Source organism: Verticillium nonalfalfae (genome assembly GCF_003724135.2).
Source record: "Verticillium nonalfalfae strain VnAa140/NRRL 66861 chromosome Unknown scaffold_34, whole genome shotgun sequence".
Taxonomy (NCBI): Eukaryota; Fungi; Ascomycota; class Sordariomycetes; order Glomerellales; family Plectosphaerellaceae; genus Verticillium; species Verticillium nonalfalfae.
This window is the reverse complement of record NW_021167259.1, coordinates 206,622-232,144: the sequence shown is the minus strand read 5'-3', so window position 1 is coordinate 232,144 and position 25,523 is coordinate 206,622. Positions and strand designations below refer to the sequence as shown.

General features: G+C 54.4%; 9 protein-coding genes across 9 annotated transcripts; 4 read left to right on the top strand and 5 right to left on the bottom strand.

Annotated features, from left to right (window-relative positions):
- Window positions 1-169: 169 nt before the first annotated feature.
- On the bottom strand, window positions 170-2,541 carry D7B24_005533 (uncharacterized protein; the record flags this gene model as incomplete). The annotated part of the gene is made up of 4 exons (XM_028639684.1): window positions 170-829; window positions 1,677-1,688; window positions 1,748-1,837; window positions 2,287-2,541. 4 exons carry the CDS (start codon window positions 2,539-2,541, stop codon window positions 170-172), a joined length of 1,017 nt encoding a protein of 338 aa, XP_028496049.1.
- Window positions 2,542-3,225: 684 nt separating this feature from the next.
- D7B24_005532 (uncharacterized protein) lies at window positions 3,226-3,743 on the bottom strand (the record flags this gene model as incomplete). The annotated part of the gene is made up of 3 exons (XM_028639683.1): window positions 3,226-3,512; window positions 3,591-3,675; window positions 3,729-3,743. 3 exons carry the CDS (start codon window positions 3,741-3,743, stop codon window positions 3,226-3,228), a joined length of 387 nt encoding a protein of 128 aa, XP_028496048.1.
- An 826-nt stretch (window positions 3,744-4,569) lies between these two features.
- On the top strand, window positions 4,570-6,684 carry SET9 (Histone-lysine N-methyltransferase set9; the record flags this gene model as incomplete). Its single annotated transcript, XM_028639682.1, has 2 exons — window positions 4,570-4,668; window positions 4,723-6,684. 2 exons carry the CDS (start codon window positions 4,570-4,572, stop codon window positions 6,682-6,684), a joined length of 2,061 nt encoding a protein of 686 aa, XP_028496047.1.
- A 921-nt stretch (window positions 6,685-7,605) lies between these two features.
- D7B24_005530 (uncharacterized protein) lies at window positions 7,606-7,913 on the top strand (the record flags this gene model as incomplete). The annotated part of the gene is made up of 3 exons (XM_028639681.1): window positions 7,606-7,683; window positions 7,741-7,834; window positions 7,885-7,913. 3 exons carry the CDS (start codon window positions 7,606-7,608, stop codon window positions 7,911-7,913), a joined length of 201 nt encoding a protein of 66 aa, XP_028496046.1.
- Window positions 7,914-9,528: 1,615 nt separating this feature from the next.
- PNS1 lies at window positions 9,529-11,319 on the top strand (the record flags this gene model as incomplete). Its single annotated transcript, XM_028639680.1, has 3 exons — window positions 9,529-9,828; window positions 9,918-10,925; window positions 11,002-11,319. The coding sequence occupies 3 exons, from the start codon at window positions 9,529-9,531 to the stop codon at window positions 11,317-11,319; spliced, it is 1,626 nt and encodes a 541-aa protein (XP_028496045.1).
- Window positions 11,320-12,028: 709 nt separating this feature from the next.
- D7B24_005528 (uncharacterized protein) lies at window positions 12,029-14,071 on the bottom strand (the record flags this gene model as incomplete). The annotated part of the gene is made up of 1 exon (XM_028639679.1): window positions 12,029-14,071. One exon carries the CDS (start codon window positions 14,069-14,071, stop codon window positions 12,029-12,031), a length of 2,043 nt encoding a protein of 680 aa, XP_028496044.1.
- A 665-nt stretch (window positions 14,072-14,736) lies between these two features.
- Window positions 14,737-16,360, bottom strand: ATG17 (autophagy- protein 17; the record flags this gene model as incomplete). Its single annotated transcript, XM_028639678.1, has 2 exons — window positions 14,737-15,765; window positions 15,818-16,360. The coding sequence occupies 2 exons, from the start codon at window positions 16,358-16,360 to the stop codon at window positions 14,737-14,739; spliced, it is 1,572 nt and encodes a 523-aa protein (XP_028496043.1).
- A 2,602-nt stretch (window positions 16,361-18,962) lies between these two features.
- On the top strand, window positions 18,963-20,366 carry CEL1_3 (Esterase/lipase/thioesterase; the record flags this gene model as incomplete). Its single annotated transcript, XM_028639677.1, has 3 exons — window positions 18,963-19,336; window positions 19,393-19,691; window positions 19,750-20,366. 3 exons carry the CDS (start codon window positions 18,963-18,965, stop codon window positions 20,364-20,366), a joined length of 1,290 nt encoding a protein of 429 aa, XP_028496042.1.
- A 3,063-nt stretch (window positions 20,367-23,429) lies between these two features.
- On the bottom strand, window positions 23,430-25,099 carry RIOK1 (Serine/threonine-protein kinase RIO1; the record flags this gene model as incomplete). Its single annotated transcript, XM_028639676.1, has 2 exons — window positions 23,430-23,537; window positions 23,594-25,099. 2 exons carry the CDS (start codon window positions 25,097-25,099, stop codon window positions 23,430-23,432), a joined length of 1,614 nt encoding a protein of 537 aa, XP_028496041.1.
- Between the last annotated feature and the right edge of the window lie 424 nt (window positions 25,100-25,523).

Below are 25,523 nucleotides of genomic sequence, written 5' to 3'. Positions count from 1 at the left end.
TGTACAAATACGTTTAATTGACGACGGCCCTCGGAGGCCCTCTTGTTTTTCCCCGTATTTTCTGAACGCCTTGATTCTGGACGAGGCTCTTGCCTCCATCTGCGAGCTCAGTGAAAGCCATTTCCATTTGCATGTTCCGACGGGTGGTTCTACTCCAGCCTGTGTTATGTCATGTCAGCAGTGAAATTATGGGCAAGCGAACGGATGGGGGTTGGCCGGACCTTTCAATTAGATGGAGACCGCTCGCCGTTTCAATGATACCGCTGACTTCACCAACCTTCAGCGCAAAGGCTGCTTCCTCGAACTCGCGCTGCATATCTCCCTGGCCAAAGTAGCCCAGGTCGCCGCGCTTCCTCGCGCTGCTGCAATCACTCTCGGTCACAGCAAGATCGCCAAGGCTGCTCTGGCCACTTTTGATCTTCTCCTCGTAACCGCGAATGATGCTGTACGCGTCCTCCTTGGTGCGGTCGATCTTCTCTTGACGCCAAGAGGAGGGGCGGCGGCTGCCCTCGTGCTTCACAAGCAGGTGGGCGGCGCGAATCTTGCCATCAGGTACAGGACCATCAGCAGGACGCGATGTCGATGCTGAGTGATGGGTGGCCATGTAATGCTTGAGCTTCTCTGTGTCGGTGCCTGGGGGCGGCTCCCAGCGGGAGACCTTGTCGGTTGTATTGAAGTAGTACGGGAGGTTCTTCGAGTTCGAGTGACGAACCTCCCAGTTGGGAGGAAGTCCGGCGTCAGCCTGGGGCAGAGTCAGTTGCCATTCGCCAACAGTCCTGCCTGCATGAGACCAGTTGAGGGAGGGTGGTTGAGGGAAATCGGGTTTTAACTAGAGTCCGTACCATTATTGCGACAGAGGTTGATGGTAAGACGTTGGTGAACGGTCGCTCTAAGGGGCCTACAACACCAGATGATGGGAAATTTTGATCGATGCAAGATTACAATGAAGAATTGGCCGCAGGTCAAGTCAAATGGGCCTCCACGCAGAGCAAGTGGAAGGGGATGGAATCCACAGATGACGTGCCGCGCGAGGGTGCCCCTTCAGTGTTTGCATTCTAAGCTGACCTCGTGGTTGCCGGGTGTCAGCTTCAAGGTCTTGCAGCGGGGAAGTCCCAGCCCATCTAGGGGCTTCTACCAGTGAGGAGAGCCAGGCCAACCCGATAGCGTTACAACAGCGGGGGTGGGGTAGACAGGAGCAAGGGTAGACATGTTTCAAGTCATGCCATTGGTGTGCAACCCACTTCATTCAGAGGGATCACGCGGGTGCTGAGGTCCGCTGGTCTTGGATACTACCTTCGCACTGCGTCCTCTCAGCCGGCCGTGGCGGCACTGTGTGTGGCAGCTGGTCGCATCTTGGTCACTGGTTCCATTCTTCACCAGAGCCATCCTAAATTTGGAGGGGCAACGTCACGCGAGAGCAGGTGTAATGTTGGGCAAAGTCCCTGTCGCGTCCTTGACATCTACTGGTCTCCCACGCCATCATCATGATACACTTGACACCTTGCCAGGTAATGCATGTCTTTATGTTTTTGGTCTCCAGAACGCCTTGTAACTCCCGCGTCCCTCTCTCTCTCTCTCTCCCTTTCCTCCTCTCTTCTCGCCAACCATCGGGTATCGTAAATTCGTCATGGAGCCTAATTTTGTGTTTGGAAAATATGGCCACACTCGCAGCAAACGTAGAATAGTTTCTGGTTAGCGACAGTCAGCATTCCCCTCTGCTAATGGTACATGTGACGATGAGACTCACCATACCAGTCTCCGCACTTCGCTGCTGAGACTGAAAGAAGACAGCCTCATTGTGGCTGCAAGACGGGCAGGAAATAATCTCGCGCGGAAGCTGTATGGAATATCTGGTCAGCAAGTTCGCCCTGAGAACACACTGAGCACGATTCATCCAAGGGAGCTGTCAAAACCACGGGCCGTCTCTGCCAGCCATGGAGCCTAATCATATGGGATTACGACGGATGCGTTGGTCGTGGTGAGTGCCGCGGAGAGATCCCAGAGGTCGGTAAAGAGATGTCGTGGTAGTATACGGGTCAACACTTGGAAAAGGTTGGCACAGTTTGATGTAAGAAAAAACGTTTCGGTACATCATTCGTATTGAACCCATAGCATCCGGCATGGGTTAACAGCGTTTTTTCGATCGCAGGTTGTGGGGTACGGTCCTGATAGCCGTGTGTCGTCGTCGCGGATTCCGTCGTGAGCGCACTTGCGTATCGAATTCGCAAAAGCGCAGAACTCTTGTCGATTGCAGGAATTTCTTGAAAGCAGCAAAGTTACACGTACAGTTGGGTCAGAACCGACATCCTGCGTGACGCCAGCCGTCTCGCCAGCCGCGTTGTTCATAACATTGCGAAAGACGCAACTCGATTGGGCTTCTTCTGTGTAGTGGCATGTACGACATGTGAACTGCAGACGATGCGAGTTATCGTCCTGCTTAGGGTAAAGCATGTTCGAGCACTCCGAGCAGAAGCGGAACGTGATCTGCTCGACAGGCTTCCCGCGCGTGTCCTCGTCAGTGGCGGACTTCGGAGACGACATGACGACAACAAGTACGAGGGCGGATAGGTCTATCGTTGAGATTCGTCGCAGAGATTTGTCTCGAGATGTCGTGTGATTGCTTGAGAGGGTTTGCGCAACTCTGGCAAGAACAGGCAAGGTTGTTGTAGGTGAAAGGATAACGCCTTGCTGACCGATCGATGCGTTGGAAGGTTAGCAACTAGCGTCGCCGCGCTGCCAACAGTACAGCGCGGCTGGTGGGGGCCTGGGTTGGGTGAGTGGCTACCATCCTTCCTTGCCAATTTTTTGGTATTGGACAACTGACAATTGGCTTTGGCTGTGCTACCCAAAGGGATTCAGTCCCCGGATGAGCCTCCACATGATATCCAAGGGGGGAAATATTGGATATCAATTGACAGTAGTGGTGCGTTTAGTTTGGTCCAGACGAGCTGCACAAAGACCTGTGTCAGAAGGCACACTTATCATCAGTAGACAGTCGGCACATACTACGTAGCTTGACACATAGCACTCCCGGAGTGCTCCATAGAACTCGGTTTGCAACAACGAACGAGTTGATTGGAGTCTGATATCATATCCTTGAACGCCAGCTCATGCATTCATATGGTACACGCCGGCCTCGGTCTCCTTCCGAGACGGCAATCCTACAGTATTCCTCACAGCAACAAATGCTCACATTTTGCAATGAGCGTCCTTCCACCACACCCGCTATGCATGCATCGGCGCCATTGACAGAATTTTGCTCCACTGCTTGCGCCTCAGCTCAGCTCCGACCACTCCGTTGATACGCGTTCCAACCGGGTCTCCCGCCTTGTTGATAAGGACGCAAGCATTGTCGTCGAAGCGAACCACACTGCCGTCACGTCTCTGTGACTTCGCCTTGGTGCGGACCACGATGGCATGTCGCATATCTCCACGCTTAACCTTGTTGGCGCTTGAGGACCCTGCATTGTCGGTGCCTCGGTGCTTCTGAACAACGACGACGATACGGTCGCCTGGAGGAGGTATCAGTAATTAAATCTAGCCAAGCAATCCTGAGGTTGGTGCCATCTTGAAAGAGAGGGAGGACATACCAATGCGAGCAGCGCCCTTGCGCCCGATGACCATGGCGCATTCGACGAGGGCAGCGCCCGAGTTGTCGATGCAGTTGAGCATTGTCTGAAAGCTGTTTAGGACCAAAAAAAGGGACAATTGCAACCTATGGAACCAACCTTTAATTGAATCATCTTGGCTTGTGTCGTCCTCTTAACGAGGTTTCGGTCTACCGCAGAAGTTCCCCCTAACGTGGTGATCCAGATCTATCCGTCAACAGAGGCATCAAATTGTAGATGCTGGACGGGTCCGAGCTTCTCCGGAATTACGTGTTTCCATTTCTCCGTTCGTAACTAACTGATGCAGGAGGCGTAGGTACATGATTACATCAGCTTGCCGGCACCGTCACACTGGCTGTCGATACGTTCCAGGGGTGATTAATGTCCTGCTGCACATCATTCGTTGGCTTTCATTGTTAGAGTAATTAGCAACCGGGCAGCAACGGCAACAGCCTTTGACCTCTATCCTTACATCCCCTTTCGCTCCTTCCCCCGTCGTCGTCACTCTATGAGACGAGCCAAACCTCCGTCCACAGCAACGTGCCCTCGTCCACCTGCAACTTTGCCCAGGCCGACAATTCACTCATTTCCGTGGTTTTTTATCGTTTCGCTTAGAAGCTCACGACCGCCCATTCGGTTAATACCTCTTCAGTGGCTTTGTTGATACCTCAAAACCGCAAGATTGACTCGACTACCTTCTGCCACCACATCACAGCTCCTACAATTAATTGCCGCGGCGACCCCCATCCATCTCTATCGGCAGCCAGAAATTCCCACGATTGTCAATTTGGCTTCGCGTCGTCCACCACTTCTCCTCTCAAACGAATGCGACAGTCGGGCCTCTCACGTCGCATGTGCCTGGAGCCGTGTTCCTCGCTCCTCTGACGACCGTATTGCCATAGGCTGAGCGCCTTGGTCCCCGAGCCTTGACCAAGCGGCGCATCATCGAGGCTCACCCGCAATGCCTCCCTCTAAGGCGTTGTCGGCACGCAAGCAGGCGCTGACCTTGACACAACTGGCCACGTACGATGACATCCTTACCGATGCCATTGTGGATCACGTGGGTGGCCGCACCAGTATTCTTGTATAGCACCGCATTGTTGACTGACCTCAGGTATTCTACTGGACAACGATTCCCAAAAATCGATCTTCTTACCATGCTTCGCGCGGTGTGCGCGAAGAGGAAATTGCCAAGATCATACAGACCGACCTCGTTCTAAACAAGGACATCGACGCCGCCGAACGCAATCTGCTCACGACTGATGGACTCCGAAAGTTCTGCAATTCACTCAAGACCGATAAGGAGAAGGCTGATTTCAGGGGACATCTGCGCCGATACTTGAATCTGTACCTTCCTGACTGCCCCTTCGAAGTCAACTCGACCAATCGTTATACTATTGTATCCCATGAAGCCGCCATTACAGCTCGCCGCTTCATTGCCAGGAATGAGACAGTCAAGTATCTTTCTGGCGTTCAAGTTATGATCACACCCGAAGAAGAGCGTGAGATGACCGCGCGGAAGAAGGATTTCAGCATTATCATCTCATCAAGAAACAAGTGCGCAAGCTTGTTCATGGGCCCAGCCCGGTTCGCCAACCACGATTGCAAGGCTAATGCGAAGCTTGTAACTACTGGACAAGCTGGTATCGAGATCATTGCGACCACCAACATCGACGTCGGCGACGAAATTACCGTCACCTATGCCGACAGCTACTTTGGCGAGGACAATTGCGAGTGTTTGTGCAGTACTTGCGAAAGGAGACAAGCAAACGGATGGCATAACGAAGAGGATACGACAGTGAAAAGGAGCATAGAGGACCATTCGGCTGAGGGTTACTTGCTGCGGCGACGAAGGCGAGATGATAGTGTTGATCGCACTTCGCGTACGCCTTCTGTTAGTGCCGATATACGACCACGTGTTTCGAAGTCTCGCCGAGGGCGTAAGTCAGATCACAACCCATCTGTCAATGACTCTGCGGCTGCAGAATCACCGCTGCCGCCCGCCGCTGCAACCAAGAAGCGAACCCTCAATACGCTGACCCCACCGATCACGCCTGCGAAGAAATCGAAACTCTCTTCGAACAACGCTATCCCTGCGCCGAGTGAGCCAGAAAGCTCGAGGAGTAGCTCTGCTGGTTCGCCTCGCAGTCACTCCTTGTCCAGCACTGATCATGGCGCATCTACTGATATCACTGAGCCGGAAAGGCAGAGCCCTGAACGACACTTGCTCAAGCCTCTGGTGGTTCGCAAGGATGATTTCTCTCTTTTGAAGCGAGAGGAGACAGATGAGCGGTCTAGCACGATGCTGACACAAATTTCACTTTTCTCCTCGCCCGCAAACATTACGGTCACTTCAGAGTCTGACAGGCCTCTCGATCACACCCCGCCCAGCACCAGACCTCTTTCAATCGCATCTCTTTGCAACCCGCCATCACCCCCCTCCTCTCAAGAACTCGCGAATACTACGAACCACGCCATCTCGGCGGCCACAACGGAGCCAGTGACCGATCCCGATCCAGTTGTTGCAAAACTTGAGGCTGCGCCGTCAGCGTCGGTAGAGCTCCCAAAGAAGCGCAAATATCAGAAGCGAACCTTTGTCAAAGAAACAACGCCTCCTGCCCGCCATCGAATCCCGGGCGACTACACACTGACGCCCCTCTTGCTTTCGGAACCGGAGACGGCCTGGATTCGATGCATCAACTGTGATACGGCCTTCGTGCAGCACAACGCGTATTACACCAAGAGTTCCTGCCCTCGCTGCGAGCGTCACTCAAAATTATATGGTTATCTTTGGCCCAAGACAGAGAAAGCCGGTCCGCGCGATATGGAGGAACGCATTCTGGATCATCGTATTATCCACCGCTTCCTGCATGCAGATGATGAGGCCAAGATTCGCGGTCGAAAGCGCCCAGCATCGAGCGCGACTACCCCGAGCGATGGGTCCGATTGCGTGCTGCCGCCGAGAAAGCGACAGAGGGTTTTGAAAGATACGCCGACAGACTCCGATGAGGATTGTGGTCCTGTCAGACGCAGTGGTCGGACAAGGAGGGTCAGCAGTAGGCTCGCCGAGTTGTGAATGGATGGAAGAGCTTGACGAACAAACGCGTATGCGGGATGAAGTGGATTTGTACTGGATTTTGGCGTTGTAATATCAGACCAATGACGGTTTCTTCTGCGGCTAGGGGCTACCACTTGCCGCATCATTTTAGCGAGGGCGTTGGTTTCAGGCAATGTAGCATTTTAGCTAAGCCTGCTTGGAAAGCAGGTCAATCAATCAAGACGGAAATTCGTTACATGAGCTGATTACAACACAACCTTCTTCTCAGTCTGTCCAAACGGTAGCCAAAAGTCAAAGTTGGCCGTGTTCGATCAAGCCCTTCCAGTATGGTGGTCTTTGAAAGGGTCCAGGTGCGGAGAGGTGCGCCAATCACAGGAAGGCTGCCGTGACACAATGTCACCCTTCCTTGATCCTTAGGATTGTCTTACGCCTCAGGATGACCTGGTTGGGTCAATCCAGCATCACAAGCAGAATTCCTGCACCCTTCCGAGGAGAATGGCAGCCAAATGCATAGGCAGCGTTTTGCTTGTAGTAGGTGTACCCCGCAGCCATCTGTCCAATTGTCATGGCCGTCTAAACATAGCTAACCGGCTCGGAATGGAATGGAGATGGCCGAAAGCTTTGGCGACAGTCGATCTTGCCGTCAGCATAAAGGTTGAACGAGGGACCGCCTGGTACCGTCTCGGGTTTCGCCATTGTTTTCCAAATGGACCGCATCGAGACCTTCTTTGAAAGACGAGTACTTGCAAACGTTGACTTGACAGTCGTGGCTTTGTGCTCCGTTCCTATTTCATCAGCTTTCAGATCACACGAGATCGTGAGTTATCCTAAATACTTGCCTTGTGTGGCCTTGCCTATGGGGACATATTTTCCTTTAGCCGGGCCTTTTTCAAACGCACCCCTCAGACTCTGCTCAGCATGCTGCATCTGTTCTCCAGCATGGGCATTTTGAACCAGATTATGCTCTTTCTCGCTGCCATGACAGCTATTGTCATCGGAGTCTCTGCTATTCGTTATGTATGTTGCATTGATACCACAGGTTGTTTGGTGATCCTTATTGACCATAAACTCCAGATATTCTTGTCAGACAGCAAGGATGAGTTCAACTACGAAGATGATGACGCCATTTATGCATTCTATGGAGCCTCAAGGAAACGGGGAGCGGGCAGTAAGCGCTCCGTCATCAAAGTCGGGGGTCTAGGAGGCTGACTCGATTAGGGATGAAGAGGGTTTCTTTTGATATTTGAAATGTGACTTCAGGGAAACCCGACACTACCTCAGCGACTTGCAAATGATGTATATCAACTAGACGTAAGACTTTAGGGGCAATAGTGAAGAAGAAGAAGCAGCGACAGCTGACGCTGTTGGAAGTACGAGAACGGGTATGCACGACGTGACTTGATCTCGAGGCTTCGGGTACTGTAGAAAACGAGACAAGACTATCCAGTGGTGTTGGTTCACTGTTATCGGAAGCATGTAGTCTGTGAAGAGTTTGGGATGCGTTGTAATGTTAGTAGCGCACATCTGGACGTAGCACTTCACGCGGCTTTTGAACTCTTTACTACTCAAGACAGGCTGGGCTGGATAAGACTTGTTCTTCCACACCATCGTGCATAGCGTATCATGAAAGCTCAGAACAGTATCTGCCACTATCTGTCATATCGTCCAGCAATTGTTTTAGACCGGGTACCTTGACAGTGGGAAGCTTCCTGGCCAAAACCTCGGGCGAGAGGATGTCAATAAACACGCACTTACGAAGATTTTGATATCAAATTTTGACATACCAGCGTTTTCTACGTTTGCAGGTTATCTCTTGTCCTGATGTTGTGCCTTGGTACACGGTTGGCCTCTAAGGAGTTGTTTCCAGTACAGGGACCGCGCCATCCAAATATCCGCGGGTCCTGTATGTTCGTCGTTCATCACAATTGAGATTGCCGAAAAAGACATCCACTAGAGGACACTTCAGTATCCTATCTGACCACGAATCAACACTCAGCAGCATGCCATAAGGTTAATACCAGGCTAACATGGCCACGGACAGCGGGTGTCGCAGACTCGAGCTGTCACTAGAAACCCATGCAATCAAGGCATATTTGCTCGGTTGGGTCGGCAGCCGGAGATCGTGTCTGATCGTCTCAGCCCTGTTTACGCGGGCCCACGCGTGGGTCCCAAAGGCTGGGCATGGATATATATTGTCCTGTTGCCCGTTAATCCGCGGTGCAGCAACGCTGCGGACAAAAGCGTCCTCATTTTCAGGCTCCTCCTCCTTCTTTGAGTCTGGGACCTGCATTCTACCTCTCTGGTTGGGACGAAGAGAAGCTTGGGCCGTTGTGCGAGCATCTTGTGAGACAGCTTTCTCGGCATTTGACGCGTCATCCCTGCCCAGACCTCGAGCATACTTCGCAGAGCGACCCAGTCGAGCTGAATCACTAGCCATATCAGGCAAGGCCAATCGTTGCCCTGAGGCCGAATCCGCGAATCAGCTACGATCATGACGTATGAACCCCGGTCGCACTTTACCACTTCAACACACTAAACCCTGATGAACCCATCGATGCAAATGAGGGCCTGAGCACGCTGTACATTACGGCAGCACTGAGCAATAACACTGCAAACAGCGCCTCATGCACCTGTGCCTCCCCACAACCCACCCCTCGAACCTTACCCCCCCCCCCCCCCCCTCCTGGCAAACAATTCTTGTCAACCATATTTACATCCAATCCTCAACTCGCACCATTCGTTTTCTTCGTCGCAGACACATCAACACTCAAAGCTCAGCGAGAAGCCACTAACATCTGAAGCCATCCTCGACCTGTTTCGTCCGAGCAGCATCTTCTCAACGACCTTCAGCCAACCGCGCGCATGGCGCAACAATGGAAGCCGGATGGGGGCTACCAGCAGCAGTACCAACAGCCCTATCAGCAGCAGCAGCAGGGAGGGTATGACTACAACCAGCAGTACAATCAGCAATATCAGAACCAGAATGGAGGAGGTTACCAACAGGGCTATCCCCCTCCCCAGCAGTCGGCACCACCTCAAGGGTACAATGACGGTTCCAATGGCTACGGATACAATGCGCCGCAGCAGGGCGAGAAGTACACCTTCGACCAAGCCTTCAAGGTCGAGAAGCCCAAATGGAATGATCTCTGGGCTGCCATCCTCGTGAGTCCATTGCCCCTACTCCTGCTCAAACCCTTCGGCCGCGCGAGTAGCCCTCCCCGGCCGTCTTTGACTGATCATTCCATGCCCAGTTCATTCTCGTGTTCATTGGCTTCGCAGCTGTTTCTGGCCTCGCCATCAGCGGTTATTCGAAATCTGGAGCTGGCGGTGGCATCTACGACAGCAACAGCAGTTTCAGCCTCGACAGCAACACCATCATCCTTTTCGCCTTTGTTTTGGCCGTCGCCGTCGTCCTCAGCTATGCCTACGTTTGGGTGGCTCGCCTCTTCCCCAAGCAGTTTATCTGGGTTACTGGTATTCTGAACGTCGTGTTCGCTCTTGGTACCGCCGCCTACATGCTTTACCGACGTTATTGGTCCGGCGGTATTGTTTTCCTCATCTTTGGTCTCTTCCTAGCCTTCTGCTTCTACACATGGATCTCGCGCATTCCCTTCTCGGCCTTGATGCTCACGACGGCGATTGACGTGTCCAAGAAGTACGGCCACGTCTACATGGTCTCGTGGCTTGGCGGTATCCTCGGTGCCGCCTTTGGCGCCTGGTACTCCGTCACCCTGGTTTCCATCTATGCTCGTTACCAGCCCTCGACGAACAACCCCAACTGCGACGGTGGCGGTTGCAGCAACGGCAAGGTCATCGGCCTCATCGCATTCACGACATTTGCCATGTACTGGATCTCCGAGGTTCTCAAGAACGTCATTCATACCACCATTGCCGGCGTCTACGGCTCCTGGTACTTCTGCGTCAACAATTTCCCCCAAGCAGCGACGCGCGGCGCATTGAAGCGCTCGATGACGCACAGCTTTGGTTCCATTTGCTTCGGAAGTCTGATCGTTGCCATCATCAACTTCCTGCGCCACATCTGCTCAGTGGCGCGACAACAGGCTGGCGCAGATGGCGACCTCATCGCATACATCCTCTTCTGCATTCTCGGCTGCCTGATTGCTTTATTGGACTGGGCCGTGTCCTTCCTCAACCAGTATGCGTTCGCCCACATCGCCCTCTATGGCAAGGCCTATATCCCGGCTGCCAAGGACACCTGGAAGATGATCAAAGACCGAGGCATTGATGCGCTGGTCAATGTGAGTATAGTTATCCTTGTCCTCGCGTTGTGTACTCCCGCGCCAGCTTCTCCTCATGCTGATCGTATTGCAACAGGAATGTCTCATCGGCCCCGTCTTGTCCTTTGGTGCCACCTTCATCGGTTACGCCTGTGCGCTGCTCGCTTTCCTCTACCTGCAATTCACGGACCCCGCCTATAACTCGGATGGTGGTTACACGCCGGTAATCGTCGCCTTCTCGTTCCTCATTGGCCTCCAGATTGCCAATATCTTCACGACACCCATCTCGAGCGGCATTAACGCCATCTTTGTCGCGTCTGCTTGGGATCCCGAGGTCATGATGCGTGATCACCCCCATCTGTACCAAGACATGGTTCGGGTGTACCCCAAGGTGCAGGAGGCCATCCACGCCTAATTGTGTCAGAAATGTGTACGCGAGGGTTGTGAGAGCGGGTTGAGTCCTTTTGAGGGGACCTAAAGCTGTAGCGGGGAGTGCGAGGTGCAGTATACCCAAGATTTGTGTAATGTTAGAGATACGCTATTTTGTAGGGTTGGTTTTGGTTCAATTTCCCTGTTCTGTAAACACTGCTGATTCATGACGTTTCCTTGTGATTTCCGAGGCCGTAACGGGAGTATCTACCGTTGAACGAGATTCACAGCAGTATGCCTGCTACGATCTGTACTTGGGAGCCAGGTTTTCTATCAGTAGACCCTCTTGACCGTCTTGAAGGAGGGCACATTTTCAGGCCTTGGCAAAAGGATTTATCGACTATCGTGAGGAATTTTGGATACATTCTAAAAAGGTGGAAGGTCCTCTGTAGGTGCGATAACCCGCTATTGATCAATTACTCAAAAGCCCACCGAACGGCACCAGGTTGCTACTCTCTATTGATTCATATGCCCTGAAATATTTCTCTGCAGCAAGCAGCGGACACCTAAACAAGACCAGCTGGAGTTCCTCAGAAATTTGGCCAACGCGCGTCAATGAAGAAACCAAAAGCACGAGTGAAGAAATGAATTCGCTTGCTATTAAACTTTGACAGCATCTAAAATCGAGGCAAATCGAATGGGTATATATACGAACTTGTCGAGCAGATTAAAGAAAACCATGCCGTGACGCTGGCTCAACGCGCAATCCAGAAGCCACCAGGTCCCATTGCCTGATCCCTCATGGCAGCGCCCTCAGTCCGAACACCTGCCCAGTGGACGGGAATTCTATCAACCTGCTTTTGAACCTTGTCCCTCGCATCCATGTACTTTTCGGCAAAGGACCTCTGGCTCTTGAGTGTCTTCATGCGCTCTCTCGTTTCATGGGGCTCCCAGTTGTCGCGGCTGAGGCTTGCCACTGTCACCATGACATCGCTCGCGTAAGCGCCGAGCGCCTCGTCAATGCCGTCGGCGATGCTCGCGCCGCCGCGGCGCAGCTGGCCCATGATGAGGACCTTGACCCGCGCCTCGTAGAACATGACACCCCCGAATTCGTGGATAAAGTGCACAGTCACAATGTTCTTGGCCACGATGCTCGGCGTCGCGTACGGCGAGGGCCCGACCGTCACAATGGCCTCGTGCCAGTCAGACGACAGCGTCTCCGGCAGACCCGGCCTCGGCACGATGCACGCCCAAGCCATGTACACGCCGCGCATGCGCAGGCGAATGTCCTCGGGCACGTCGCCCAGGTTGGCCGTGGGCACGCCAAGCTCCATGCCACCACGGCCTGTTCCTCGGCAGACCTTGCCATCAAACTTGAGGGGGAAGGGCGGCACAGGACCTTCGTCCGGCCCAACGACCTCAGGCGGGGCGCCTTCTAGGAGGATGTCATCCGCCTGTAGGGCGGCATATCCGGCGCCACGGCTGCCGGCGTACCGCGTCTCCATGGAAGAAACATGCGTGCGCAGGCCAGTCTTGGCCATGGCGACCTCGCGGGCGCGGGCAGCAACGAAGCCCTTCTTCTCGACGCGACGCACGACACCCGTGGTGGCAGCGGTAGCAGCCATGCGAGCGGGCCCGACGTAGCGGTTGACGACGTTGGAGGCGATGGTGCTGCCGACCTTGACACCCAGCTCGATGGGCATGGTGGCGAGGCTGGCGCCCTTGACCATGCTGGCGTCGGTAGAGGTACTGGCGACGCGAAAGATGGGCGAAGGACAGAGCGTCTTCTTCTTGCCAGACTCGCTACCAGAGCAGAGAACTAGACGGAAGTATCCGTCTTCAGCGGCGGCAGGGATGCGCACAACGTGCGTTTCGCGGGCCATATGTCTTTTAGCGTTGCCGGAGGCCTTTTTGGTAAACTTGGCCATGTCGCGCTGATAGGCGCGTTCGTCCGTGGCCGGCACAGATGACAGAGGAGCGGCGGTAGAGGGGGTCACGTCGAGCCAGGAGGTCGTGGTGCCCAGCATGGATTTGAGAGCCATGCCTGTGTTGCCCGAGTAGCCCTTGCGTTGGAGCCAGATGGAGCGCGTTGGTGGAAGTGTCTCATCCGAGAAGATGGTGATGGTGACAGTCGTTGACGGCCCGCGGTACCAGACGAGGGCAGGCGAGTGGCGAAGGATGGAGAAGTGGCGTGTAGACTCCGACGGGTGTGGGAGTAGACCGCCAGCGAAGAAGACTGTTTCGTCAAACGCATTCTGAAGGAAATTTTTCTCTTTGGAGACCGCCTGGGAGGATGCTGTGGTAGGTTCAGAGGTCGCCGTGAGGAGCTCAGGCCTCGTAGGGAGAGTGGGTGCTTGCGTCTCAGCCCCGATGGTTTCCTGGCCCTGATCCCGGCGGCTCAAGGGGAAGGTCTGGCTGTGTAAGCGAAGCTCTTGCGTGTGGACTTCGACCTGCGGCTTCCAGCCTGATGTGGGCGGCGGCCCTGGTAATGATGAGGGGTCCTGTGAATGTCTGCTTGAAGGTCGTGATTGGTGAGATGCAGGGGAGTACGGTCGGTAAGGGACATAGGTGGGCGTTGATGGCACGGGGTCATGCGTGGTGTATGAATGTATACGAGGTGGTCCTGGTGACGGGCATCGCAAGCGGCCATTGACATCGATGCCGGGAAAAGCCGCATATTCAGAAGTCTGGGAATGATAAGCTGCCTGCTGCCGGAGGTTTGGCGTCGACCTGCTCGGGCGCAGCGGCTCAAGGCTGTACGGCGGCGGAGGGCCGAGATCTGCCAACGAGTCGTGCATGATGTTGCTCGCCTTCTCGTTACTGCGCCCGCAAATGGGGATACACCTGCGAGACAGGGGATAAGTGCGCGATCAAGATGCGAATATGACCGAAGAAACAACAAGATTTCGACGTTCGTCTCGATGATTGAGATGCAGTTGTTGACCGAGATGAGGTTGAGTCAAATGCCCCTGACGTTGAGTGCCCATCACGTGCCTCTAGCCAAGTGTCCGTTCACCCACTCTAACACACAGCACTTTTACTCCGAAGCACCAACCGTCTCAGCACATTCTGTTTCCAGTATGAATGATGCATTGGACAGAATTCTTGGTCAGAAACACCAGGAAGAAAACAAGGATAAATTGCCGCACTGCGGATATGCCCTGCGGCGCCAGAGCCATGCATTCAACAGGGTGCCGGTGACTCGAGACCAAGGGCATGCACTTCAGCCAGAGGGGAGCACAAGAGCTTTTGTCGCGCGACATGAAAAGTATCTGAGAACAAGATAAGACAAGTGTCGGAGAAGCGAGAAATTGATCCAACATCTTAACGTAACAGACAAGAAACGCCAGTCCTCTCCATTCCCAGAAGTACAACTTGGGCCTTAGTCGACACCTGCCATCCCGCCTAGGACCGAACGCCTGAATCGACCCAAGGAAATCATCGTTAACCGTATCAGGCATCGCTATGGCTGACTTCGCTCCACCCTTTCCCGTGCAGCATCGACGATCTGCTGATCAAGCACTGGTGTGCCGGAGTGTTTGTCACCGTCAACCGCGTCCTCCGTCCTTGACGGGACGAGCTCCCATCGAATCATGCTCCTATCCATCCCTGGCCACAAGTCTGTCGGTATGAATTCGCCCACATCATGGCGAAACCCTTCCCTGTGCTGCCGATCACTCTCTACAAGCTTGTCGACGTTTTCTCGAGCCTTGCGCCAGATGCTCTGGATCTTGTCCTCCACCATTCGTCGTCGTTCGACCTCGAGGAGAAGGTTATCGTACGCCCCAGCGTATCGCTCATAGAATTCTCGCAAATCATCCATCTCGCTGAGCTTGCCATAAATGGTGTATCGCTCATCCTCCCATCGCTGCAAAAATTCTGCCTCCGCTGCAAGATAGCCTGCGAGCCGTCCGCCGATCTCCTCCAACGCCCGCAACGCGGTCGCCGTGGCTACGTAGGACGATTTGATATGCTCCGTCTGCTGTGTCAAAGCCGTTGAATCACTCATGACGGCACGAAGTCCATCGTTGATCTCCTGCACTGCCGTCTCGACCTGCGCTGCGTCATCGACAACTACATTGATCATGTCTGCGCGCTCTTCAACCGTTGTGGGTTCTAGGCCTGACATGTGCGACTCCTGGTCTGCAATCACGCCAGAGATTGAAACTACATCGCCGCCTTGCGATTGCGTAACTTCGGCTGCGCGTCGCCTGGCGAGGTCGGCTCCACCCTCAGTCGTTCGCACAGCCGTCACGCACAGGTCAAAATGTTGTGTTAGCGACGTCAGGATTTGTGCCATGCCGTGGGAGTGTTCGACGAGCGACAGGAGGAGCTCCGGTATCGGTTCATAGGCTGTCGACGCAGAAGGGGATGCACTCAGAGGCGCTAGGGAAACGCCCATGGATTTCTTCAGGGCGCGGAGGTCGTTGTCGAAACGCAGCAGGTCGCCATCGTAGGATGTCTGAATAGCCTGTTGTTCGGATGAAGTTAGCTTGTAACTCTAAAGGCGGGCTGGCCATACACCAAGGCAGAGAAATACTAACCTGCAGCTCTCCAAGGCACTTCTTCAGTGCGTCGACCATGCCATGAACGCTTTGCTCATCCACAAAGTCCATCAGGTTTCGAGATTCCTCGCCAGGCGGACGAAAGTCAGCCTCAACAGGCGTGTTTCTCAGCATCCTCATGGTCTCCTGCAGCTTCTCATTGGTAGCATCCATGGTACGAACGAGGTTGGTGAAGTCGCGCTTTCCGGCATCGTAGGTCCGTTTGAGGCTGCGGCGGACGCGCAACAACAGGTTCGTCTGGTTCGCGATGGCCCTCTGTAGAAAGCGGTTCTGTGCACACAGAATGGCTGCTTCCTCATGGGACCGGCGTGCATCAGTGGCTAGGTCATTGGCACGCAGCACATGTTGCATGGAAGAAAGTGAGCGCTTGGCGGCGAGTAGGTGTTCCACGAGAGTCTCGACTGGAATGGACGCCGCTTGGGATGCGTCATGGCGGTCTCGGGTATGCGAGGAAGAGTCTCGGCTGGCGTAGGCAGACGAGGCTGCGCTGCGACTCGGGGCATCGGGGGGTGAGGTCGCCATGTTGAATGGAGGATCAGATCGCACAAACGGACGGGGAGAGAAGGCTGGGGGGGGGCCAGGATCTTGAGAAGACTATGGCGATAAATTAAGGCAATGCATGGTGATGGGGAATGACTCTACGAGACTGAGAAGAGCACTGCTTGATGGCCGAAAGCGAACCAAATGGCAACGGGAGAAGAACGTCAGAGACAAGGTGATGAAGCCGATGACAGGCGAGACACGGTCAAGCCTACCTTGAGGAATGCTCCAGGTTCCGATAAGCGGGAAGCTCCCCCTTATCAACCGAAGGATGTGGCACATGTCATGCTTGGCATTATGGCGCTGCGCTTCTCTCCACTTTTCCATGGGTTTGAGGTGCCTTAGGTAATCGGGCGGATCTGGACGGGTTTGGTCACCAGCTGGCAGTCTTTACGGCCCTTACCTACCTAAGGAAGGGGCATTCTTGAACTTGTAGAGGGAGACCAGCGGGATATCGTCTTGACATGAGGGAAAGCCGAGCACGCTACGAAGTTCGGCTTCCGATAAAATGGCATCAGGTACAACAGGATGGTCTTCGTTGCCTTAGGAACCCCGTAAACTACCTAGTTACGGCAGTTTTCTAGGCTGTGGAATATAATCTTTGGGATAAAGAAATATGTCTTAATGAGTGGGATACAGCTGGATAGACGAGACCAAGTTGTTCCCGAAGTCCTGATTCCGAGCGTGAAAAAAATGGGTTTGCCCCTGAGGAAAAAATCAATCAAAATTGTTTCCTTTGCTCTGGCCGGAGTCCAGCGATTGTCGGGTTATTAATATGCGTATCAACGTCACAGAGGAGAGTCAGTAGCAAACCTGACCGTCTCAAGCCTGGTGCGGATCCTCACGATTCATTGCCGATCAATGATCAGCCCAGTCGATCCGGTCGGCGGTTCCGATCGATCTGTACCTCACATTCAGAACAGAAGCGAGGGTCGACACAGACGGGACATCGGACTGGAGCGAAGATCAATGGCTCGGACAGGCGAATCCTACGTGGAACAGGTGCTGGCGGGTTTGGTTTGCATGAATCTGGGTTGATCGGATGGCGGGGTGGCATTGTCATATGTATCCACGGCCACAACAGAAATCCCAGTCTTCTTTTCCGCCTGCCAAGCCTAGGCTCATGCACAACAGATGGTTGGTCGACATCAGATAGATTTCGCCCGAAGCACCAGTGTCCCAGCTCTTGAGCCGAGATGACAATATCGCCTGTACGAGTGACGGGGCGGGCTTGCGCTTTGGCGGGTGGTAATAATAAACATGGGCAATGCGCCGCCGTCACGCTGACTGTTGGCCGTTGCAGGTTGACAGCGACGGCGTGAGGCCTGTCAAGGAAATAGCGCGCGGTCTAGTGGTATCATGATTGGTGGCCGCTGGGGTGTACGAAAAAGGAAAGCTGGAGACCATGTCGAGCTTGCATAGCATCGAAACGTGGGCTCATCTGCCCCTGACTCCTTAAGACAGGGCTGTCATCGTTAGCAAAGGTCAGGATGGATGAGGCTCACGGCCTGAGGAGCGTCCCATATCCTCATACCACATCCTCCCTCTCCCCTTGGTTGTTCCTCCTCGCCCCAAGGTGAAACGTGGTGTGGCGCGTGTAAGGACGAATGTGTATAGAGTCATTGGCCTGGCAGCTGGAGGCTGTGGGGGGCTCCATCAGGGGTGCTGCCGGGGACAGATCTTGGCGGTTTCAGTTGAGCTCTTGAGCGCTAACCTCGTCCTGGACCCGACAGGCGCAAGCGAGGCCAATCGGCAGCCCCAGCGAGCGTGATGGATCACCTCCACATGGCCCCAAATGGACGTCGGTTCCGATGCTTCTTGCTGTCTTCCATGTCTTCCCTTCAACGCCTCGACCACATCTCCACCACTGCTCAATCTTACCCTGCATGAGTACACGGACAACTCCCATTACCACGGACGGGGTCATCCTCGCCTACTCGGTCTGCAACCCTCTTCGCATCTAGTTCATCTCATCAACCAACGATCCCTCCCCTGGTCTCCCGCCGCACAGCAACCCCCCTCGTCACGATGCGCCCAGCCGCCAGCCCGACCAGGGCCCTGGACGACTCTTCCCAAACCACCATGACCGCCGAGTTTAATTGAAACTATGGCGGAGCTCTCGCCCAGCTCCTTTCATCCTGCCTGTCAGTTGGCACCATTATCGGTGCAGAATCAGATTGCAGCCGCCGCCTTTCGACCTCGCCTCGCCTCACCCCGCCTGGTCTGACCTGGTCCGGCCGCCGGGGGCCTGGTCACGATGCCGCCATATATATCGCCTCCCCCGTGGTCCGACATCCCTCAGACTCCCGAAGAAAGTCACCTTCGTTCATCTGTAGCTGTGGTTCATCCTGTTCATTCCTTCTTTTTTTGTGCTTGCAACTAGCTTGCGTTCATTCATTCATTCAACTTTTTGATCACACTCTTTCATCGACCCGGCAGTCGATTCATTTCTCCAGGCCTTTTTTGCCTTTCCAACCACACGGATTACCACTACCGCTCTTTTACCAAGCAACTTGACAACCCCTCGAAAAACCCGACCTTTACGTTTCCACCAATCACGCCGCCACCCAAAGGAACCGTCATCATGAAGTACCTTGCTACCATCCTTAGCTCCGCAGCCCTGGCGGCTGCCCACGGCTTCGTCGACACCGCCGTCATTGGTGGCAAGGATGTTGAGTTCTACCAGCCTTACACCGACCCCTACACGAGCCCTGTCCCCGAGCGTATCTCTCGTGTCATCGCCGGCAACGGCCCTATCCTCGATGTCACCAGCCCTGACATGCAGTGCGGTGGCTCCGGCTCCGGCTCCAAGCCCGCTGCCCTTCACGCCCCGGCCGCTGCCGGCTCCACAGTCTCCCTGAGCTGGACGCTCTGGCCCGACTCGCACGTTGGACCCGTCATTACCTACATGGCCCGCTGCCCTGACGCCGGCTGCGATGCCTACGAGCCCGGCACTGAGTGAGTAGTCCTTGTTCGAAAAGATGCAACTGGTTCGACTGACTGACCGAACGCAGCGCCGTGTGGTTCAAGATTCAGGAGGCTGGCCGTAAGGGTACCACGAACGAGTGGGCTGCTTCTGCTCTCATGAAGGCTGGTGCCACTGCCGACTACACTATCCCCGAGTGTCTTGCGCCTGGCTTCTACCTCGTCCGTCACGAGATCATCGCCCTTCACCAGGGTGCCGAGTTCTACCCCGGCTGCCACCAGCTTGAGGTTTCCGGCTCCGGCTCCACCACCCCCTCGTCTGGTCTTGTTGCGTTCCCCGGTGCTTACTCGGCGTCTGACGCCGGTATTGACTACAGCCCCTACCAGAGTAAGTCATTCCATTCTGACACCCCCAGCCACCGTCAACCATACTGACCCTGTCTCAGCCACCGAGGAGTATACGATCCCTGGCCCCAAGCTCTTTACCTGCTCTGGCGCCTCGCAGCCTGATGCTTCTGCCCCTGCTCCTGTTGCCACTGACGCTCCCGTCTCCTCTGCTGCCCCTGTCGCCACCGCTCCTGCTACCACTGCCGCCCCCACCACTCCCACTGAGCCCGCCACTCCCGTTGAGGAGGAGGAGCCTGTTGAGGACGATGAGTGCCCTGCCGAAGACGAAGAGGAGGAGGAGCTTCCCGTCGAGGATGACGAGTGCCCTGCCGAAGACGAGGAGGAGGGTCTTGATCCCGTTGCCGTCGATGATGACGAGTACGATGACGAGAACACCGACGAGGACTGCCCCGCTGAGCCCATCGAGGAGGGCACCGAGGAGCCCGTTGAGGAGGAGGAGCCCATCGAGGACGATGAGTGCCCCGCGGATGAGGAGGAGGAGGACGTCGATGCCGAGGAGCCCGTCGAAGATGACGAGTGCCCTGCTGATGATGGCGAGGAGGTTGAAGAGCCCGTCGCCGAGGAGGACGATGATGAGTACGAGGACATTGAGGAGTGCGAGCCTGTCGTACCCACCAAGCGCCAGAGCCTCCACGAGCGCCGTTCCGTCTACTAAGCTGTGCGGAACCACGCCCTGTCAACGAGTGTGTTCCGTCAGCCCATAGGTGGCTGACCTCTGCTCTTGCTACCGGCCTGTGAGTTTGTGGCTCTGGTCCGCAGCAAGTCATGTACACACACCCCGCGTACAAAGTTTCTTGTATATGAGCTCGTTTTGTTATCCTGTACATATTTACACCACTGCACACACATGAATAGACATGCTTCATGGTCTAAGGTTGGATGATCTTTCCATTCGGTTCCCGTGTTGAAACATCTCGTACCGGGATTGTGATCAATGCGGATAGTACCATACATTCGCCATGGTATATGATGTGCATGCACCATACCGACTGCGATCAGATCACCGTAGGAGCATTGCTGTCAGCGTTTCAGAACTTGAAGTCATTCTTCGCCATCATCGCGCTTCCTACGACACCAATCATTAAAGTCTTTGTCGTTGATGCTATACCATGACTGACAGATATAATCCGAGAGGTTTCTCAATCTGCTTCTTGGTCTGAAGTAAGGCCCCCTTGTATAAGCAACCTCCTCCGCCAAGTGACATGTGAAGGAAGACCACCCTAAGCCTCCTCTATAACTGAGCGACAGCTATGATGGCTGCCAGAGTCCCAGCCCAGAGGTTATACGAGTGATGAGACCCCCCAGCAGTTATGATCGCCGGTCCCGAGATCGTCGGTACTGGTTCTTCAGGGGCAGTGAACGATGTTGGCATGACAATTGTCGTCGAGGACGTTGGGTTTTGTCCGTCATAAAGCGGGATAGTTAGGCTTCCGTCGGATGTCATCTGACTAGGCGCATCATATGATGGCGTAGTAGGAGCGGGTACGATGGGATAGACGGTCGGCGGTTGGCTGTTGGACATGGCAACGCTAGAGAACAATTCGGTACTACACGGTGTCGAAGTGCTGGGGAGACCTGGCGACACGACGACGATGAAGGTTGAGCCGGAACTCGGATCTTTCGAACACGGCGAGGAAGTGGACGTCAGGCCATACTCGCCAGGAGGTATAGTGGTCGAGGAGGAGGAACCAAGACCAAGACCATGTGCGCTCTCTGTTGTCATTGCTGTAGTGGAGTCTTGAGGAATCGAGGGCCCCGATGTACTGAAGGCTGGTTGCTCCAGATCGTCAGAGCAGAGCGATGTGGATGGCAGCACCGACGCCGCGCTTGATTCGCAGGGGCTATAAAGCGGTTGGATCGTGATAGATAAAACCTCGATCGGGGTTGTGGCTGGAGCCGTAGCTGGAACCCCACAGCTTTGACGACCACTGCAGACTGCATAAATGTTGGCGTAGGAGTTGTCAGCGTCCATATAGCCACAAAACCCGAGGTTGACGTCCCCGCGACACGGGTTGTTGCAAGCACTGTCGTCCTTTTTTAGGCTGTTGAGGTCACCGATGCTATCGCCGCAAAGGCATAGTCTGCAAGTGTAAAGGTTCAGCATGATACAAGATTTATAATTTGGGCTGGAGATGAAAATGAAAGACGGACTCTACGAAAGCTGCCGCATATTCGTAGCCTTCGCAAGCAAATTGGCACTGCTGAGGCGTGAAAGGATCCACGAAGTTGGCAGTGTGGTCGAACGCGATGTTCCCAATATCTACGCAACCGGAATATTTCCAGGAAGGCCCGGCGAATGTGGCTTGAGCCGCGACACAAGCTGCCGATAGGAACGGGACGAGGACGGCGTAAGTTCTCATGGCGATCGAGGCCTTGAAGCTTGCTGCCGTCATATTATGAAAAGTAAAGGAGGAAAGAATGTGAGATATCCCGAAGACTTGAAATCACGGATTTTGAGGAGAAAACCGCAGGCCTTTCTACCTCGTGCCCTGAAAGGAGCATATCTGGCGTAAGATTGAAGGTGTATTTGAACGAATGCGGTGTAACGACGTGGTAAGGGCAGATGCAGGGGAATATCTTCCATCGCTAGGTTATCAGATTGTTGAGCCACTGTGCCGCAACCTCCTCGTGGTGGCAGGAGCAATACAAAGTGACTTGCCCAGGTAGCCAAGTAGCCCTCGAGAAATGCTCTCCGACTCGCAGCAGGCACAACTGATGAAGACCTTCGCCGGGCATTGCCTCGCCATTGCAGGGAAGGTTCATTGTGCCATGAATGGGCTATGCAACAGCGTGGCTGCTTTTCTCGCTTGGTCACTGCAGTGATGTGAGTACAGAATGAGAAGTCCCTGCCCGTCTTGTGCACTACATTCATCTTGCGTTCCTCGATATGCCAGAGGCTTCAGACCTAATTGATGCGCTGCCCTGTTTTAAGGTAGGTATCATAGGCGTACCAGTCAGGAAAAGCAGCAAAGAGCTGTTGTGCATCACGTAGGTTGTGGCTTCGCATGTCGACATAACTCCACTGCTGTGACAATAGATTTAGTCGTGATGTGACATCAGCCTGGCGATCGACCAGAGATGGCTGTTGCGGCGTAACGCACCCGTACACTCGTGCACCTCACTGTAGCCGCCACGATTGCACAAGAAGACGCGGGCGGCCCCGATGCGGCTGGGGTGGCAGCACATGTGACCTCTGAGCATGTTCATATCCGAGGATTCGAAATGAACACGCATTCATGAGCTTCATCTCGGCTGTACAGGGGCAAGGTTCTACAGATTAAGTGTTCGCACAACGGAGAGCTTGAACGATCCGTGTTGAATACGAAATTTCATCAGACAATCGATACGCCAATGGCGCAGATCACAGTGGATTGTGATGTGTTTGGAAAGGATCTCATGGTCTTGCATAAACTTGTTGTGACCCGAGAACGGCCGTCTTCGCCGGAGAACAATGGGCTCACTCGAGCCCGAAACGGCGCAATCGTCAGGGCTCTCTTTGATCATCCTAACACCACACTCGGTGTTACCAGGACACACCACGGGCCTTTGGCGGTTACGCACGAATGCTAAACACAGCGGTCGGCCATCGCGGGGTCAATCGTGTCTCATCATCCGATTGCGCTCGTGTTCTCCGTGTTTAGCGCCATATGCCACGACAGATGCATCGCTCGACAGGCCAAGTTGCGTTGTGAGATCACAGGCTTGAGCCTTTGAACATCTATTTGTGCTTCCTGGATGACGCAGCCACCATTTTCTTCTTAACGGCTTTGGGGATCTTCTCTTTCCTTTTCTCCCGCTTCGCCTCCTTGACGGCTTGTTTATGTTCCTGGTGTGGTGATGAGTACGGTGGACGACAGTGTGTGGGATGTCTTGGCGGCTTACCTTCTTCTCGTCCTTATCCTCGTGCTTCTTACCGCGAGGCCTGCCCTTCTCAAATTTTGACTCGTCACCACTGTCCAATTCAGTACCGCTGCCCGAATCTTCTTCAGAGGGCTCATCATCATCTGACTGCTCCTCGCCTTTCTTGTCGACCACTGTGTCAGCAAGCAAGTTCTTGTACACCAAGCTGTCACCCTTGCCCTGTTCAATTTGCTTCGCGTCTTTCTCAATGTCGTACACCTGTTGCAACGTTTGAGGGATATATTGGCTGCGGAAGACTGCATTGTCGACCTCGACATCTGCGGCCGCGGCCTCGTCATCTGCCTCGGGATCTCGGGTCTCATAGAGCTTCTCGATCGACTCCTCCAGCCCGGGCTCCTCAGTGGGGCCCTGTGTGGCTGTAACGAAGTGGAAGATGGCCCGGTCTGTCAAGGTGTCAACGCCCTTGCGTCGGAAAAAGTCGCCGACGTTCTTGATGTCCATTCGCAAGAATTCTGACGCGCGTGGATGGTCGGGCTCGACACTCTGTGACACATCAATGATGTACAGGGTGTTTTCGTTGTAGAGAATGTTGTACTCGCTCAAATCAGCATGCACCAGCCTACAGACTTGGTACAGCCGACGCATGAGTCCTAGTAGCTGCACGTACAGTCCCCTCCATACTTGGTCGAGGTCCTCGCCGACCAGGTTGGCGTCTCGGAGTCGGGGAAAGGCCCAGCCTCTCTTGTCGCCGAGGAAAGTCATGGCTAGTACATGCAGCTTCAGGCTTATGGGCTCGGGGCACGGAATACCAGCAGCGTGTATCCTCCTCATGTTCCTAAACTCTTTCTCGGCCCATAGTTTCACGATGCTACGGTTACTGCTCTTGTCGAAACCCTTCTGGAATCGATGCTCGCCAGCAATGTACCGCTCACGATCCTTGAACACCATGATGGACGTCTTGTACACCTTGATCGCGCGCTGCAGTGTCGGCCCATCGTCCGGGTGCAGCACGGCATGGTAAACGTTGGCTTCCTTGCCGGTGCTGATGGTGCCGTGGACCTCGCTAACGACGCCGCGATTGATCATCTGTAATAGAATCATGCGCGTCCGCTGGTCAAGAACCTGCTCAGTCGTGGCGCGGTCCGCCTTATCTTTTGTCCGGTCATCGTCGGCCTTGACACTGTCGAGTCGAATCTTGGCGGCGTGCTTTGAGAGAGCGGCGACTTGATCGTCGACGCTGGCGAATGTGTTGGCAGCAGGCCTCTGAGCGTTCGATCGAGATGCTGTGGCATCGCCGGGGCCATTGAACATGCGCTGACGATTGTAGGACTTCGTCACGTCACCCGTTCCGTCATTCCAGTCCTGGTCGTCGACGTCATCGTCTTGGAAGATGTCGTTCATGTCCCCATCGTCGTCTACTTCATCAGCAAGGCTTGCTCCATTGGGAGCTTCGGTTTGCGGTGCTGTCGGTTCGTGTTGGGGGACGGCGGCCTCGTGCGAAGGAGCTGTGGGATGAAGAGACGCCATGGTAGCTGAGATTGCCTAATTCGAAGAACGAACCCAGGCGAAATTGGTGGTCTCTCAGCGTCAAGGGTTGGTGAGGGGCAAGTCAAAAAATAATTGTTCCTCTTGGGGAGCGCTATCTTATCGATGATGGCGGGGTAATTACTCGATAATGAGTCACGACTCCCGACATGCACTGGGCGGGGTTCGGACACCTCAGAGGTGCATCAATTTGGAGCCCAACCTGCCAAGGAGGCGTCGATACAGAGCATCCAGTGTGATGAGAAGTGGAGTGGGAAACTCGTGTAGCTTGTCTTTGCCGCCGCCTGAAGTTAGCTGAAGCAGCAGAACCAGACGCTAAATGTTGTCCTGCTTGATCGTTTCCTCGTAGCGTGGCCCATGAAAAAATGGTGTAGTTAATGGACCCAGGGAGAGTTCATGGCTGGCA